At 38.3% G+C, this 18,186-nt stretch overlaps 1 protein-coding gene across 1 annotated transcript; it reads left to right on the plus strand.

The window, feature by feature from the left end:
• Positions 1-879: 879 nt before the first annotated feature.
• LOC137386798 (jhy protein homolog) lies at positions 880-17,131 on the plus strand. The gene is made up of 11 exons (XM_068072949.1): positions 880-1,172; positions 1,281-1,388; positions 1,564-1,689; positions 1,779-2,355; positions 7,812-7,973; positions 8,403-8,568; positions 10,625-11,205; positions 12,490-12,720; positions 13,040-13,180; positions 15,651-15,749; positions 16,845-17,131. The coding sequence occupies exons 1-11, from the start codon at positions 880-882 to the stop codon at positions 17,127-17,129; spliced, it is 2,769 nt and encodes a 922-aa protein (XP_067929050.1). The 3' UTR covers positions 17,130-17,131.
• The last annotated feature ends 1,055 nt before the right edge of the window (positions 17,132-18,186 follow it).

Below are 18,186 nucleotides of genomic sequence, written 5' to 3' on the forward strand. Positions count from 1 at the left end.
AGTATTCAGTGGCCTGTGGTCATTGCGTGAGAGTTGTCCTTCTTTGGTAAATCGACCTACTGCTCCTTTCGAAAAACAGCAATTTGAGTCGTTAATAAAATCGTATGAAAACATGTCATACCGTATTATTTTCGGCTAAATAGTTTAACTACGACATTTCGAAAACTCATTGACATATTTATCGTAGTTGAGTGTATACCGAATGTACCACAAAGAATTACGGAGTCTATTACTATTTGCGCGCATTTTGCGAACGTTACTACTGGCAACAATACGCATGAGCTCGTCTTTATTGATAGCGAGTACGTAATTGGTAAAGAGCATCGAAACAATAAAGAAGATAACCATATTTGCAGTGATACGAAGGAGAATTTACTGATTTGAACTTACTGAGTTTGGTAATAGCTTATTAAATATTTACTGTTCAATAGCTATGTTTGCCGTTTACATTTGGTTGACTCAATCCGCTGGGAATCTCCACAACGTGGACATAAATATTAACAATGCCTTACTTATTGCAGCTAAATTGAACGATTCTTGTTGGTGAAATGCTTTTGATATATAATAATAGTTTTTTTTGTCAAGTCCAAATATATGTCTCTAGTATGTACAAGATGTAGAGCAAATTGATTGAATATATGTATTTTATCACTTTATATGTAACGGAGGAATGCTTTGGTTAGTAGAATGTAATTATTTGTTTTGGTTATGTTCGTTGAAAAATGTAGTTTATAATGTAAAGTAAATTTTTATGTTTATAGATGTGAAAATATACTTACTACAATCCCTATCTGATTCTAGTTGCATCTTACTCTAACATAGATTGAATAATGAGAGTATGCTTTTGTTATGTTGTAGTACTGAGAAAGATGTCATACCATGAGTGAATCTGATTTTATCAAGGATCAGCCTAATATAAGAAAAGTTTACATATCAGATTCGCCTGTGGCTGAGGACACAGTCGAGTATAATTACGTTAGTAGTGACATAGAAGATGAGGCAGGTAGCTCATTGAATGACTTGAAAGATTCGAGTCTTCTTCAAAATAAAGACGCCGTTGATAACATGACATCTACTTTTAATGACGTTGATGAACTGTCTCAAGAAGCAGAGTACCAAAGAGAGCTGCAAAACCGACTTCAAAAATCAAGCCTAAATAACGGTGGATCTAGGTAATTGTTATGACACATTTATAAGCAAGCTAAGGGTTTTTTTACCATCCATTTAATAGCAGAATCATCTTATATCTAAAAGGGTTAGTTGTATTTTTTTATGCGCAGTGAATACAGTGACTCTTGGGATGCTGAAAGTGATAGCTCAGGCAGAAGGCTATCAGAAAGTGCAAGTGCTGCATCGGCAATTTCAAAACAGGAAATGATTAAGCATGGGTAAAAGCTGGACACACATTTTTGTTTTGTGTGCTCATATTTTATAAGTTATTTTGTTACTAGATTTTCTTTTATTGACACACAAGTTATTAGATGTAATTAGATATACATGTATTAGGTACATATGGCTTCCTTTAGTCTCACATCGAACTATTTATTTCTTCATGTCTGTTAGTGATGAGACTTCATCTCAGAAACTGGAAAAGCAAAAGTCACTTGTCGACCAATCAAATTCTATGGAATGGGGTGATCCACCAACAAATCCTTTGGCAGATACAACCGCATTCTCTTCAACTCATAGGTTGGTGATTCTACTATGAGGTTTTTTTATTGTGTTAATAGCGATTGCATATTTTTACTCTCACTTACAACTACAAACTAATTTTTTAGTTTCAACCGATCAGCTGGGCAAAAATCTTTGAAAGGACAAGATGCTGCTTACGTAGGTAGTTCACCTGGCCTGTCACCATCTAAAGACAGAAATGAATCATATGAAACTCCACAAACTTTACCTACAAATCTCCAAGCTTCCTCTCCATTCATACAACAACCGACAGGAAATTATCACTCACAATCGCTCCAGGCAGGCATGAATCAATTACAATCACCGCAGGTTGATCGACCTCAATATAACTACCAACAAGCACCGAGTTCGGATGCCTATGACCAGGATGTGTACCGACAAGAGTATGAGAAACTTCAGCAGCGGCATCTCGAACAGCAACAGTTACTGGTTCAGCAGCAGATGCTGCAGCACCAGCAGATGATACAACATCAGCAGCAAATGAATGCTGTAGCGCAAGCTCCTAATAATCATATGCCCCAGAGGAATGCTCCAGTGCTTTATTTACACAATTCCCACAGTCAAAATGAATATAGAGCTGTCACCCCAAAGGACTCTTATCACCCTTATATTGAACAGTTTGACCAGGATAGACAAGTTCTAGCTAAACTGCAATCCAATAATGTAAGTAGAACAATGCGGTAACAGATGGCAATGACAGATCTGGTAACAACATGAAGCTAGGAGAATTTATTTTATTAGGCAGATTGATAAAAAAAGATCTCTTACATTACATCACTATTAGCTGCTTGTACTAGCAGCTAAGTATTGTCATGATCTATTTACAGCTACTAAAGTAGTGAACTAGAGTTTAGCCCATATTCGCAATGTGTGACTACATTATAGAACGTTTGGTGTACATCTATGCCTACGCGTTAGTGTATTTTAGTCCTCAGTTAAATAATAGTCCCAATCTCTTTCAGGAACTTTAGTCTGTTATTGTTGATTGCATACACTGAACGCGAATCCTGACTTGACTGACTTGACAACTCCGAGTTGACTCTTCTCTATAGTTCATATGTGATTTGAGTTAGCAGTGTCTGTTTGTATCATTGGCTAAGCGGCTGTTGTCTGCTTAAAGTGAAATCTTAGAGACAACTGGGGGTTGAATCACAGCCCCGCATCGTGTTTAGCCATAGTTTAGAAGGTGGCATCGTGTTGAGCCATAGTTTACAAGGTGGTATCGTGTTGAGCCATAGTTTATAAGGTGGCATCGTGTTGAGCCATAGTTTATAAGGTGGTATCGTGTTGAGCCATAGTTTATTAGGTGGTATCGTGCTGAGCCATAGTTTATAAGGTGGTATTGGGTTGAGCCATAGTTTATAAGGTGGCATCGTGTTGAGCCATAGTTTACAAGGTGGTATCGTGTTGAGCCATAGTTTATAAGGTGGCATCGTGTTGAGCCATAGTTTATAAGGTGGTATCGTGTTGAGCCATAGTTTATTAGGTGGTATCGTGCTGAGCCATAGTTTATAAGGTGGTATTGGGTTGAGCCATAGTTTATAAGGTGGCATCGTGTTGAGCCATAGTTTATAAGGTGGTATCGTGTTGAGCCATAGTTTATTAGGTGGTATCGTGTTGAGCCATAGTTTATAAGGTGGCATCATGTTGAGCCATAGTTTATAAGGTGGTATCGTGTTGAGCCATAGTTTAGAAGGTGGTATCGTGCTGAGCCATAGTTTATAAGGTGGCATCGTGTTGAGCCATAGTTTATAAGGTGGTATCGTGTTGAGCCATAGTTTAGAAGGTGGTATCGTGCTGAGCCATAGTTTATAAGGTGGTATCGTGTTTAGCCATAGTTTATAAGGTGGTATCATGTTGAAGCCATAGTTTATAAAGTGGTATCGTGTTGAGCCATAGTTTAGAAGGTGGTATCGTGTTGAGCCATAGTTTAGAAGGTGGTATCGTGTTGAGCCATAGTTTATAAGGTGGTATCGTGTTGAGCCATAGTTTATAAAGTGGTATCGTGTTGAGCCATAGTTTATAAGGTGGCATCGTGTTGAGCCATAGTTTAGAAGGTGGTATCGTGTTGAGCCATAGTTTATAAGGTGGCATCGTGTTGAGCCATAGTTTATAAGGTGGTATCGTGTTGAGCCATAGTTTATAAGGTGGTATCGTGTTGAGCCATAGTTTAGAAAGTGGTATCGTGTTGAGCCATAGTTTATAAAGTGGTATCGTGTTGAGCCATAGTTTAGAAGGTGGTATCGTGTTGAGCCATAGTTTATAAGGTGGTATCGTGTTGAGCCATAGTTTATAAGGTGGTATCGTGTTGAGCCATAGTTTATAAGGTGGTATCGTGTTGAGCCATAGTTTATAAGGTGGTATCGTGTTGAGCCATAGTTTATAAGGTGGTATCGTGTTGAGCCATAGTTTAGAAGGTGGCATCGTGTTGAGCCATAATTTATAAGGTGGTATCGTGTTGAGCCATAGTTTATAAGGTGGTATTGGGTTGAGCCATAGTTTATAAGGTGGTATCGTGTTGAGCCATAGTTTATAAGGTGGTATCGTGTTGAGCCATAGTTTAGAAAGTGGTATCGTGTTGAGCCATAGTTTATAAGGTGGTATTGGGTTGAGCCATAGTTTATAAGGTGGCATCGTGTTGAGCCATAGTTTATAAAGTGGTATCGTGTTGAGCCATAATTTATAAGGTGGTATCGTGTTGAGCCATAATTTATAAGGTGGTATCGTGTTGAGCCATAGTTTATAAGGTGGCATCGTGTTGAGCCATAGTTTAGAAGGTGGCATCGTGTTGAGCCATAGTTTATAAGGTGGCATCTTGTTTAGCCATAGTTTATTAGGTGGTATCGTGTTGAGCCATAGTTTATAAGGTGGTATCGTGTTGAGCCATAGTTTATAAGGTGGTATCGTGTTGAGCCATAGTTTATAAGGTGGTATCGTGTTGAGCCATAGTTTATAAGGTGGTATCGTGTTGAGCCATAGTTTATAAGGTGGTATCGTGTTGAGCCATAGTTTAGAAGGTGGCATCGTGTTGAGCCATAGTTTATAAGGTGGTATTGGGTTGAGCCATAGTTTATAAGGTGGCATCGTGTTGAGCCATAGTTTAGAAGGTGGTATCGTGTTGAGCCATAGTTTAGAAGGTGGCATCGTGTTGAGCCATAGTTTATAAGGTGGTATCGTGTTGAGCCATAGTTTATAAGGTGGTATCGTGTTGAGCCATAGTTTATAAGGTGGTATCGTGTTGAGCCATAGTTTAGAAGGTGGCATCGTGTTGAGCCATAGTTTATAAGGTGGTATTGGGTTGAGCCATAGTTTATAAGGTGGCATCGTGTTGAGCCATAGTTTAGAAGGTGGTATCGTGTTGAGCCATAGTTTAGAAGGTGGCATCGTGTTGAGCCATAGTTTATAAGGTGGTATCGTGTTGAGCCATAGTTTATAAGGTGGTATTGGGTTGAGCCATAATTTATAAGGTGGTATCGTGTTGAGCCATAGTTTATAAGGTGGCATCGTGTTGAGCCATAGTTTATAAAGTGGTATCGTGTTGAGCCATAATTTATAAGGTGGTATCGTGTTGAGCCATAATTTATAAGGTGGTATCGTGTTGAGCCATAGTTTATAAGGTGGTATTGGGTTGAGCCATAGTTTATAAGGTGGCATCGTGTTGAGCCATAGTTTATAAGGTGGTATCGTGTTGAGCCATAGTTTATAAGGTGGTATCGTGTTGAGCCATAGTTTATAAGGTGGTATCGTGTTGAGCCATAGTTTATAAGGTGGTATCGTGTTGAGCCATAGTTTAGAAGGTGGTATCGTGTTGAGCCATAGTTTAGAAGGTGGTATCGTGTTGAGCCATAGTTTAGAAGGTGGCATCGTGTTGAGCCATAGTTTATAAGGTGGTATCGTGTTGAGCCATAGTTTATAAGGTGGTATTGGGTTGAGCCATAGTTTATAAGGTGGTATCGTGTTGAGCCATAGTTTAGAAGGTGGTATCGTGTTGAGCCATAGTTTAGAAGGTGGCATCGTGTTGAGCCATAGTTTATAAGGTGGTATCGTGTTGAGCCATAGTTTATAAGGTGGTATTGGGTTGAGCCATAGTTTATAAGGTGGTATCGTGTTGAGCCATAGTTTATAAGGTGGCATCGTGTTGAGCCATAGTTTATAAAGTGGTATCGTGTTGAGCCATAATTTATAAGGTGGTATCGTGTTGAGCCATAGTTTATTAGGTGGCATCGTGTTGAGCCATAGTTTATAAGGTGGCATCGTGTTGAGCCATAGTTTATAAGGTGGTATCGTGTTGAGCCATAGTTTATAAGGTGGTATCGTGTTGAGCCATAGTTTATAAGGTGGTATCGTGTTGAGCCATAGTTTATAAGGTGGTATCGTGTTGAGCCATAGTTTATAAGGTGGTATCGTGTTGAGCCATAGTTTAGAAGGTGGCATCGTGTTGAGCCATAGTTTAGAAGGTGGCATCGTGTTGAGCCATAGTTTAGAAGGTGGTATCGTGTTGAGCCATAGTTTATAAGGTGGCATCGTGTTGAGCCATAGTTTAGAAGGTGGTATCGTGTTGAGCCATAGTTTAGAAGGTGGCATCGTGTTGAGCCATAGTTTATAAGGTGGTATCGTGTTGAGCCATAGTTTATAAGGTGGCATCATGTTGAGCCATAGTTTAGAAGGTGGTATCGTGTTGAGCCATAGTGTATAAGGTGGCATCGTGTTGAGCCATAGTTTATAAGGTGGTATCGTGTTGAGCCATAGTTTATAAGGTGGTATCGTGTTGAGCCATAGTTTATTAGGTGGTATCGTGTTGAGCCATAGTTTAGAAGGTGGCATCGTGTTGAGCCATAGTTTAGAAGGTGGTATTGTGTTGAGCCATAGTTTATAAGGTGGTATCGTGTTGAGCCATAGTTTATAAGGTGGTATCGTGTTGAGCCATAGTTTATAAGGTGGCATCGTGTTGAGCCATAGTTTAGAAGGTGGTATCGTGTTGAGCCATAGTTTATTAGGTGGTATCGTGTTGAGCCATAGTTTATAAGGTGGTATCGTGTTGAGCCATAGTTTATAAGGTGGTATCGTGTTGAGCCATAGTTTATAAGGTGGTATCGTGTTGAGCCATAGTTTATAAGGTGGCATCGTGTTGAGCCATAGTTTATTAGGTGGTATCGTGTTGAGCCATAGTTTATAAGGTGGTATCGTGTTGAGCCATAGTTTATAAGGTGGTATCGTGTTGAGCCATAGTTTATAAGGTGGTATCGTGTTGAGCCATAGTTTATAAGGTGGTATCGTGCTGAGCCATAGTTTATAAGGTGGTATCGTGTTGAGCCATAGTTTATAAGGTGGCATCGTGTTGAGCCATAGTTTAGAAGGTGGTATCATGTTGAGCCATAGTTTATAAGGTGGCATCGTGTTGAGCCATAGTTTAGAAGGTGGTATCGTGTTGAGCCATAGTTTAGAAGGTGGCATCGTGTTGAGCCATAGTTTAGAAGGTGGTATCGTGCTGAGCCATAGTTTATAAGGTGGTATCGTGTTGAGCCATAGTTTATAAGGTGGTATCGTGTTGAGCCATAGTTTATAAGGTGGCATCGTGCTGAGCCATAGTTTAGAAGGTGGTATCGTGTTGAGCCATAGTTTATAAGGTGGTATCGTGTTGAGCCATAGTTTATAAGGTGGTATCGTGTTTAGCCATAGTTTATAAAGTGGTATCGTGTTGAGCCATAGTTGATAAGGTGGTATCGTGCTGAGCCATAGTTTATAAGGTGGTATCGTGTTGAGCCATAGTTTATAAGGTGGCATCGTGTTGAGCCATAGTTTAGAAGGTGGTATCGTGTTGAGCCATAGTTTATAAGGTGGTATCGTGTTGAGCCATAGTTTATAAGGTGGTATCGTGTTGAGCCATAGTTTATTAGGTGGTATCGTGTTTAGCCATAGTTTAGAAGGTGGTATTGTGTTGAGCCATAGTTTATAAGGTGGTATCGTGTTGGGCCATAGTTTATAAGGTGGTATCGTGTTGAGCCCATGTCATTTATGAACAACTTGCCTCTTCTTATTCCCATACATACATTCTGTGTATGTATGTATGTATGTATGTATGTATGTATGTATGTATGTATGTATGTATGTCATTATAGGCAGAGGCAGGACTCACCAAAACATCCCCACGATTATTGGTTGCCCCTAAACCAATGCGCCCTCCAAAGAACTATGTAGAAAAAAATAAGGTAAAAGCAAGCGGTCTTCAGTCAGCCAAGCCGGGATACAGTCAGCGACTGGCACAACAGAAAGTTGAAAAGGTAGTTTTTATACGGAGTGCAAGATTGTAGATCTTCAAGTTTTAACATTTGTAGATTAGTCAAACAGGTTTAAATAGATAACTGATGAGAAGATATAAGAATAGAGTTTCTTGTCGATTCTATATCCAGTTATCTTCAAGTTTGGCAAGCATATTTTAATAACAATAAAAAAGTATTTTTAATTTCCTTTGGTAGGTATTACGCGGATGTCTTGCGTTGCTAACTAAATTGAGCATTGTAAATTTAGCTAACACAGATTTGACAGCCCAGGCTGGACAGAGGCTTCAAAGTAGATTAATGTTAGTTGCAGATAAGTTTTTTAATGCAGTCGCCATGATGGAATTGCACCTGTTGTTTTTCCTAGAGGCCTTTGTCTCTAGGAAAAACTCTTGCTCCTTCCTTAACTAACTCATTTCATGTATTCACCAGCAACAAATGGAGGAATGGGCTCCCGGCATGATAATCCCACGCAAGAAGGCGGCTTCTGCAGATGATATAATTCGAGCTACAGATCGTGATAATTTAGTTTCAGCTGAAGACGCATGGAGCAAAAGATCTCAGGAGCTAGCCAATGCCAAACAAGCTCGTATAACAGGTTGGTAGGATTGGTAGGCCAATTGCTGTTAGTCATTTATAGCCCACTAGCCTATGATATTGACCATATCTATATATGTATACCATAGGGCATAGACTCTATGCCATAGAGTGTGATGTCTGTCTAATTAGGTAGGTTAATAGCATGGCTCTAGGAAAATCCTGGTCTATTCTCTCTATTGTTTTCTCTATTATTCATGATAACGTACAGAGACCTAGTAATCCATTGTATTGTCGTACTGTGAATGAACATTGAGTTACTGTTTGCTGTGAATTTAACATTTCAGAAAACTGAAACTCTCTTGAACTCGCTTCCTTTTTGTTGCTCCACTATATGCTTACGAAGATCATATCTTCACTATTGCATCGCTTGCTGTTACATCGCTTGCTGGATGATAATACTGTGACCAGTGCCATCGGAGAGAATAATGTAAACTTGGACTGCAAAATTTTGCTTTTAGCATTACTTTTGTTTACATTTGCCTAAAAATGCTCTTGACAGATCAAGTCTGTCTGCTTTATGTACGCTATCACTGGTTCCGACATTTCACTATTCCCATAATTCTGTGCATTCTGACAAGCTGGTGGTTTTATTGGTCAATCGGTTTCATAACTATGTAGCTAATCAAGTCTGCATGATTCAGTCTTTATGGGACAAAAGCTATAATAAGTTGTTAATGGGGCAGTGAGTGCAGACTTCCAGTTGGATATTGTTGCCTACATGTATATCATCTGCGCCTGTGATTTAACTGCATCAAACTGTAAGAACATGTGACAAGTCTGAGTGACAAGATGCCACTTGTGCGGCTTTCTCTTTCATAATTTCTCTTATTATATAGTCTAATATGTATCATCATCAGTATTATTATTGTTCCTCTCGCTTTTGTTGTCGCTTGTCTCAAGTTGCCACGACATCGTACTATGGTAGAAACAGAAAGGCCCTCCATAGTGACCTGAAAGCGGGTGTGTGCATGCACTGTGAGTGATTATGCATGTATGTATGTATGTACGTACGTACGTACGTACGTATGTATGTACACTATGTATGATAGACTAACAGATTATCTGGTCTCGGCACACTAATTCTGCAAACATTAAAGCCCTTTATATTTAGGATGTAACCGGGCAGAATATTGAGAGACTCAGAAACAATGAGAGGTGCGTAATTTAACTAGCTCACTAAAAACAATAGCAGTCCGGTATGTCTGGACATCGAGGAATGTTGAAATCTGTATAGAGCCAGGGTTTCTTTTCTTGCCCATCGTTACAAAGTGGGCTCGCTATTCACCAAGTTTTCTCGCAGCTCCACATCTACGATTTGGCTCGTCGACATGAAAACGAGCTTGTCGAAAAATAAACCTTCAATGAATAATAGGCTATTTAGTTGCAGTGCTTTCAAAAACTGCTTTGATCAATGTAACGCTGCTGCATTGTACGCATAGAATAATAATATCCTGTTCATTGATCAGAGGTGAAAAATGGCATGGCGAGTGGCTACAGTTGGTACTTGGCACTGAGCTTCCCAATTAGGCTCCCTTGAATTTCGTATTGACCGACATTTGAAGACGGAAATATGTCAGGACACTATCGCATGAGCGCACTGTCAGCATAACGCTGCCTTATGGAAGGCTAGTGATCTAGCCAGATATTTAGCTCACTATGCTCAGTAATGTTCCCAAAACCTCCGCAGACAATTTAAATGATGCTGTTCGTTCACTGTTTGATTATCGTATAAAGCTGTCTGTCAGCAAACTATGGCACCTCCGAGGCATTAGCCTTCAGTTTGTTAGCACGAGCTGAATTCATAGATAAGCAGAATAAATATAACTACACATGCTTACACAAAAGGTACTTTGTGTTCATAAGCAAGGAACTCAATGACTTCTATTGGTAGAATTCGATCAATACGAAGCCGCACATTCACATATCGGAATATTTAAAGGAAATAATAAGTGTGCAGTGTGACTTAACAAGGGCATTGTGGTCTATCAGCACCTTTCTTTTTGCTTATTAACGTAAGCTTTAAAGAAAGCTAGTGATTGTGGTTATCGTTGCAGGTGGTAAAGGTAAAAAGAAGCAGAATAAGCCTTCAAATCTGAAACGTTACCCTAGTGAGAGCAGCATATCAAAGAGAGTCCCTGTTCCACCGATAGATGATCACAAGGGCTACTTGGCCTCTTACCAACACGCAGGACGACCAGTACCAGTCAATCTCCAAGAGCAAACGATTCCTGGACAAGTAAATACTAACTTCATATATAGTAACAATGTTGTATCACCACAACCACATCAATCTCCAGTTTATCCGTCGAACATACCAACTCATCCTTTAACTCAGCAATATGTGCCAGTACATCAGTCTCCGGCATATGGCCATCAACAGGCCTACGCCCCTCAGCCACAACCGCCATATGTGCAGAACCAAGGCTATGAGCTGCCATATCAATCTGGTCCTCCATCTGGCGGCTATCATCATCAGCCTCGGGTCATGGAACAGCATCCCTCTCTAGACAATCGACTCCTTCCTAACCAACCACTTCAGCATGCTCAAGCCGAGATGTATCAGCCCCAACCGGTGTATGATTACAGCGGCTATCTGAACTCCTCAGGCTATAGGCCTGACCAAGCCAATGTAGAGGTAAGTCTACTTTGGGTAACTTACCTTTTTTCTAATCAGATGCTAACCTACTTAAATACTGTCTAGTATTTTTACAGCTTTTTCTTTAGACTGTTTTGATTTAAACATTTGTAATGAGTCTGCAATGAAATTAAGATAATCGCTACTAAACTAGTCACAATTATCTTGGACAAAACTACTAGTTGGCCAAAACTAGTCGCTGGCCAAAACTAGTCGTTGGCCAAAACTACTAGTTGGCCAAAGCTAGTCATTGGCCAAAGCTGCCAATAAGCCGAAACAATAGTTAATTTTCAAACAAATGGAGAGATAAATAGTATGACCAACTGTCACAATTAGATGCCATATAACTCGCCTAAAGACAGCAAAACTCACTTTCTAGCATCTCAATGTTAAATGGATAGCTTACAGATCTACATGTATGTCTCAATAGTCTGTGGAGCTCTAGGCCTACATGGCGAACCTACATCAGCTTTAAGCTAACTACAGCAGTATCATTCAGATAATCTTGCCAAACATTGTTGTAAATGAACTGGAATAACTATACCAGAACTATACCATTAACTAAGGCAAATAAAATATTAGGTGAAATTCATGCCATGCTGAATGTAACGAAGCTATTCTTTTATACCAGTACGCTATCAGTCCTGTGCACTGTGAGAGATCATTGTCTGTAATCAGTATGCCCAACATTATTCCATAGTGAGGCAAGGTTATCCAGTGGTACAGTTGGTAGTGCACTTGGCTGCAAATCTGGATATCTGTGTTTGATTTCTGTGTAGTGTAATTTTCTTTTTAATGCTTTTGGTGAGGTTTTGGATAGATGGACAGGGCTCTTATTATAGCGTAGATGGTCTGAATTATTTTTGGTATCAATGAGGGGATAACTCCAGAATTATTGTGAAATATATTGTTCAGTTGACTTGCAAGTTTTTCTGCCAGCTCAATTAAGTTTTAATATATCATTATGGTTGATTAGCATGATTTCCTATCAGCACTTTCTTGGCTTCACGTTTGGTTACTGTTGCATACTCCATTTCCTCTAACGGCCTTAGTTAGTTTTTCTCGTTACTAGAGGCTAAAGGAGTTTTAGTTTTGTATAAAAAATAGTATTACACAAATGCACACATTTGCTCTAAATCTTGGTTTTTGAATTTATGTTTTACGTTGTGTAATTACAATACATCTGCATATCTCTCTGTAAGCCTCTCATATAAAATAGGACTTTATAAGCAACACACTTCAGCTGTATTGAATTTATGATTATAATGCATTCGTGTTTATTAGGAAGTCCCGGTGTATGATGGCAGTCCTTATTCCTCTCCCTATCCACCCTACTCTGGCAATACTGGTTCCAACGTCGGTGCTAATAACAATTCCAATATTGGATCCACCACTGGTCAGGTGCTGAAAAAGGTGCTCAATCCATACGTTACTGTTCCTCCGATTCTCAATTCTGCCCCCAAAGCACCGGCGGGTCAGCTTAATTACACTGGCAGTTATCTCTTGGCTCACCAGGTCAGTAAACATATTCTTCTCTCCCTTAATTTCATGTTCCGATTGTGAGATAGCACGATTTAGCTTCCGAAACCTTCAAATGAAAAAATATGATCATTTAACTTTATTTGTTTTCTATTTTTCATTTCACTTACTTTATTTTTATACCTGTATTAAACACAAAAAATGTTTTATTAACTCTTTGTTTTTTCAAGTTTGCTTCCTCGATGTTTAGCAAGCTTGCCGTCTGCAATTAGACTTGAAGAGAAATTATTGGAGTCACGCTAAATGTAAGTTCACTGTTTTGGTTTCAAGTTTTAGGTTTGTATTTATTCTATAGAAAGAAAAGGAAAAACATGAGAAGATGCAAAAGGGACCAACATATAAAGTTTACACGATGAAAGATTATAAGAATCTGAAACTTGAATATAAATTGGGAGGACTCGGGCCCTCTCAAGATCAGCAAGAACTCCAGCAGAAGGTATGAAAGTGTTGAGGTGTGTTGAGGGACCTTCGCCTACTTGTTTAATATCTGCTTGACACCTGCTTTACCTGACACCATGCTTTAAATAGCTTCCTGTATTTATTATAGCTTAACACCTGCTTTAAATAGCTTCCTGTATTTATTATAGCCCGTTAGCTACATTCTGCTCTTCTATAGTACTTGTTTAATATCTACTTGACACCATGCTTTAAATAGCTTCCTGTATTTATTATAGCCCGTTAGCTACATTCTGCTCTTCTATAGCACTTGTTTAATATCTACTTGACACCATGCTTTAAATAGCTTCCTGTATTTATTATAGCCCGTTAGCTACATTCTGCTCTTCTATAGTACTTGGTTATTATGTTACTTACGCTTTATGCATGATTAAAAAATAGAGAAAGCATAATATTATTATGCTTTATTAGTTATCTTGAGGTGTTGACTGATCTAAAAAAAGAATCAAGGAGATTGATCCACTAGAAGCTGAGATATAGCCAGCCAAACACAGGTCTACCTAATAACGAATCAGAGGAAAACCCTTCGAAAATCCCGAGAATTGTGACGTATGAAATCGACTTATTGGTCATGTGCCGGAGTTGCGCACCCTTACCGCCGTTACGTATAATGATGGTTTTAGGCTACGAGATGTGAAACGCTTCTCGCGATAGTAAAGAATCTACAGGCTAGCTCTGGTTTCTCAAGAAAATCAAGCAAATATTGTGTGGTAAAGGCATTTGCCCACAACCCCTCGCCATGATTTTCCAAAACAGAAGAGCAGATTTTGACTATTGTGCTTCAAATTTTAACTCGATCTCCATGGATATGCTCCGAAGATCCTCTGTTCAACGAACGGCGCGTGTATGGTCTATATGCGACATCCGCGATTTGCAGGTTGTTTAAAATAAGAAATGGGAATGTGAATTTTTGTTCATTCATCATTTTTCTACTGTGTACCTACTGCAGCATTCAGTTGATTTTTATGATTATCGTCACTATTAACAGACTGTAAGTTCACTACAGCCATAATTTTAAAAAGAATAACTTGACCGTGCTGCTCTTGCTGTAAGAAAAGAAAACGATAACTTTTGATTTGATTTTTTTTCTATTTATCTATTATCTTATCTATGACTATTTTTATGATTAATATAATAATCATAATGCATATTATACAAAATAATAATATAACTGCGTATAGAATAAATGATGTAACTAATATAATTTGTAGAAAATTATAAATGATAACCGAGATTGATGATTGATTTAATTGATTCCATTTATTAGCTATAGATGAAAAAATCTGAACAGCGCTAAGGATGAGTCTGAATAGGGAAGCTAAGTGGGAGTACAACAAAACTGAGCTGAACTAGCAAGATAGCGAAAGGTTGCGACATAATAGACGCGTGTAATTATTTCATGCTAAAACTAATCTACACGTCAGAGGGACTGGTTCGGAATTTTTAGAGCAATGATTGTTAGGCCCAATTGGATTGTTCTATACTTCCAGGGATTAAACCAATTAAAACGCCGTGATTGTTATAGGAGAGCGCATTAGTTGGCTTAATTGACCTATGGCGCACAAGTCGATTTCATACGTCATATATTGATGATTACCAAAACACTTACGTTTTTTGGTAGACCTGTGTTGGGCTGGCTATAGCTCAGCTTCTGGTTGGTCAATCTCCTTGATTCTTTTTTTAGAAAATCAGTCAACACCTCAAGATAAATAATAAAGCATAATAATATTATGCTTTCTCTATTCTTTAACATAAATAAAAGGACATTGGACAGCCTTATGGCTGGTACATTAGCAGTCGTTCTCTCTTGTTCAAAAGGCGATATCAAGAATATTGAGCAAGTCGTCTTGAATAAGCCATATCTTTGAGTTTAGGAGATATATTGGTCATTGGATATACAACATTTATATGTTTATGCGCCTATATATATTAATCTAACCTAATGCTATACTTCAGCGACCTTACAGGTCAGGAACAATATAACTACCTGTATAACCTAATGCTATACCTCAGTGACCTTACAGAGCAGGAACAATATAACTACCTGTATAACCTAATGCTATACTTCAGTGACCTTACAGATCAGGAACCATATAACTACCTGTATAACCTAATGCTATACTTCAGTGAACTTACAGATCAGGAACCATATAACTACCTGTATAACCTAATGCTATACTTCAGTGACCTTACAGATCAGGAACCATATAACTACCTGTATAACCTAATGCTATACCTCAGTGACCTTACAGATCAGGAACAATATAACTACCTGTATAACCTAATGCTATACCTCAGTGACCTTACAGATCAGGAACAATATAACTACCTGTATAACCTAATGCTATACTTCAGTGAACTTACAGACCTGGAACAATATAACTACCTGTAATAACCTAATGCCATAGCCACTCTCACAAAAGTAAAGGATCACACGTTTGCTCCCTTAGAATGAGATTCGTAACAAACAACTGCAGTACGCAAAGGATGTTGTGGAACAAGAAAAGAAGAAACCACATGCTTCACAACTAAAAACTCAACGAGAAGAGGTCCAACAGATCAGTGGAAGACAGCTGGTAAGCACCTTGCGAGGCCATAAAGATCTTCTGCATTGACTTTCTGTTGCAAATTTAAAAATTTATATTCAAATCTTCAAGATATGCTTATAAACATCTTCGAGGCACACAGCTCAGTTGTTATCAGTTAGAAAGTGAGAAGTGTATGCAATATCCGAAAGGATTTGACAGCAATTATTTATAGTCATCCATTTAATTAGGTACACAAGAATCTTGGCTTCTGTCTTTTTGCTAGCTTGCTTTTATTGTACTGAATAATAATGTACTATGCTTATCGCAGATACGAATATAAATGAAAGCTCTAGCAAATATATATATGTATATATTATATGTATATATATGTATATATATAATATATATGTACAACAATTCCGCAAGAGGAAAGGGTATAGAGCCTCTATAATCACAAACCTTCGTGTGGGAATGTGGAGCTGGTATCATCTGCTTTTCTTCTGGGTAGGCTTAGCAACAGTCTATCATTTTAAGACCCCATGCTAGACATTTTAAAGTGCTTCATAGTTCCAAATCGGTTTTCAAACCTTTAACTGCACTAGAAATTTGCTTTGAAAACACTTTTCAAATGTAAATCAAATCATGCAATGTTTTTAAAATTAATTTTGCCTTGTCTCGAATTGTTCATTTTATGTGTTTGTACTAAAGAATATTCAACAGCAATTACCGCTATGTGAGTTTGTGACACGTACGACAGTTATTATGATCACTGATTATTGTTAAACCATTGCTAAAGTGATTACGAGGAGTACGACTGTTTATATGAACATCGTTAAATATCAGATAATGCTTTGTATTATATCAGTTTAGAAACTGAAACAATGTTTATCATGCTGCTTAAACGTTTTTATCAACCACATCACAGATTCCTGACCATTTTGTTAGTAGATGTTTGCTTCAGGTTTTCCCCACTTTTAGTAGTGTTCAATGACTGAAAGGCTAATTGCACTTTGAAAGAAAGGGCAACACCGCAGAGAATGCCAATATACCAAAAATGAAAATGACTTTTATAATATTTGAGTTTGCATAGTTAGTGAGAAGCTCCATCTATTACAGGCAGTTGAGTACGCTAAACATATCCCCAAACCCAAGCAATCCAATCAGCATTTTGGTTATCCACCAGCCCCGCACAAGCATGTTCGTGACACACACAAGAATCAAGTTGACAATGAGGGTAATAAAATAGTAGCCTTAGAACCTGTGTCTGGTCAGAGACAGTCTCCTGCCTACTCGCCAACCCGCGCTATTGAGCTGCTCAACCTAGACGACTTGCAGCGGAGACACGAAGAAGAACGACAGGCAGCTGCCGAGATAAATTATAAGCTGCAGCAGACTGCTTGAATGTTCACTGATACCATTTCGATATTTATGGTTTCATTCTGCTTTTTATCAATAAAATAGTTTTTCAATGAATATTATTAATACACTTTAGATGTTTTTGCCTCTGTTTGAAGAGATTTAGAATTACCCCTCTGCATGTTTATAGCGCATGAGGAATTTTTCGATCAGTCTTATCTAATCATCCTCTAATCTAGATTATTTTTTATGAAATATTCTTTAATTAAAACAGTTTCTTATAATGCATGTGTTTATCTTGATGTTTGAGGCCCATTAGGACGAACAGAGCATCAGACTACATTAGTGTGTGCCTGTTAGACAGAGGCAATTAGGTGTCACAAGTCTTGCGTTGAATGAATGAAGGTTGTCTCAAGTCCTTTCCCATTATATTGTTTGACTGGTGCAAATTGTGACAGGCTATTAAAACCCTCTTATACTATTTCAAATGAACAACCATACAGGTAATTGAAAGTAGGTATTGACAGAGAACATGTCAAGTTCGGTCTTGCATTTTTCCTGTGAAAGTGAGATGTTGAAAACCTCTGAAACCTAAAAGATGGGAAACAAAGATATAACCAATCAGTAGAAATTATGTGTACAATATAATATTAAACAAAATTACATCATTTTTGTTTAAACATCTTTACATTAAATGTAAATAATAAACTAAATCAAGTGAATAGTTATCTAATAAAGTTATTACATACTAATAGTAAATACGTTTGTGAGGGGCGAACCTTTATACTAGGAAAAATAAATATCCTAATGATGAATGTAAACATTAAGCGACTGATTGTTTAGAGCACCTGCAAAGCTTGTCAGTAACTAGTGATGCATTGCGGGAGTTGAACTCAAGGCTGTTGTGGGTTTTTCTATCACTTGTGCAGTTCGGATTGCAATCCCACAAGCTAATATCAATTGTATAATAGTGAGCGACTAGCAAGGCAAACCTAGCGAGTGGAAGCATGTTCCAAGTCTGCTCAAGCTGAAATAAGCCCCACTTACATGTATTCCGGACTTCCATTATTGATTGTAAGTGAAATGGAGGGGCTGGCTGTGA

Source organism: Watersipora subatra, chromosome 1 (assembly GCF_963576615.1).
Source record: "Watersipora subatra chromosome 1, tzWatSuba1.1, whole genome shotgun sequence".
Lineage (NCBI taxonomy): Eukaryota > Metazoa > Bryozoa > Gymnolaemata > Cheilostomatida > Watersiporidae > Watersipora > Watersipora subatra.

Bases quoted from the DNA above. Each gene is read 5' to 3' on its own strand.
- LOC137386798 (XM_068072949.1), top strand. From the start codon at position 880: ATGAGTGAATCTGATTTTATCAAGGATCAGCCTAATATAAGAAAAGTT. The intron at 2,356-7,811 runs GTAAGTAGAACA...ATGTCATTATAG, and splicing joins CTAAACTGCAATCCAATAAT to GCAGAGGCAGGACTCACCAA. The intron at 15,750-16,844 runs GTCCAACAGATC...CATCTATTACAG, and splicing joins TAAAAACTCAACGAGAAGAG to GCAGTTGAGTACGCTAAACA.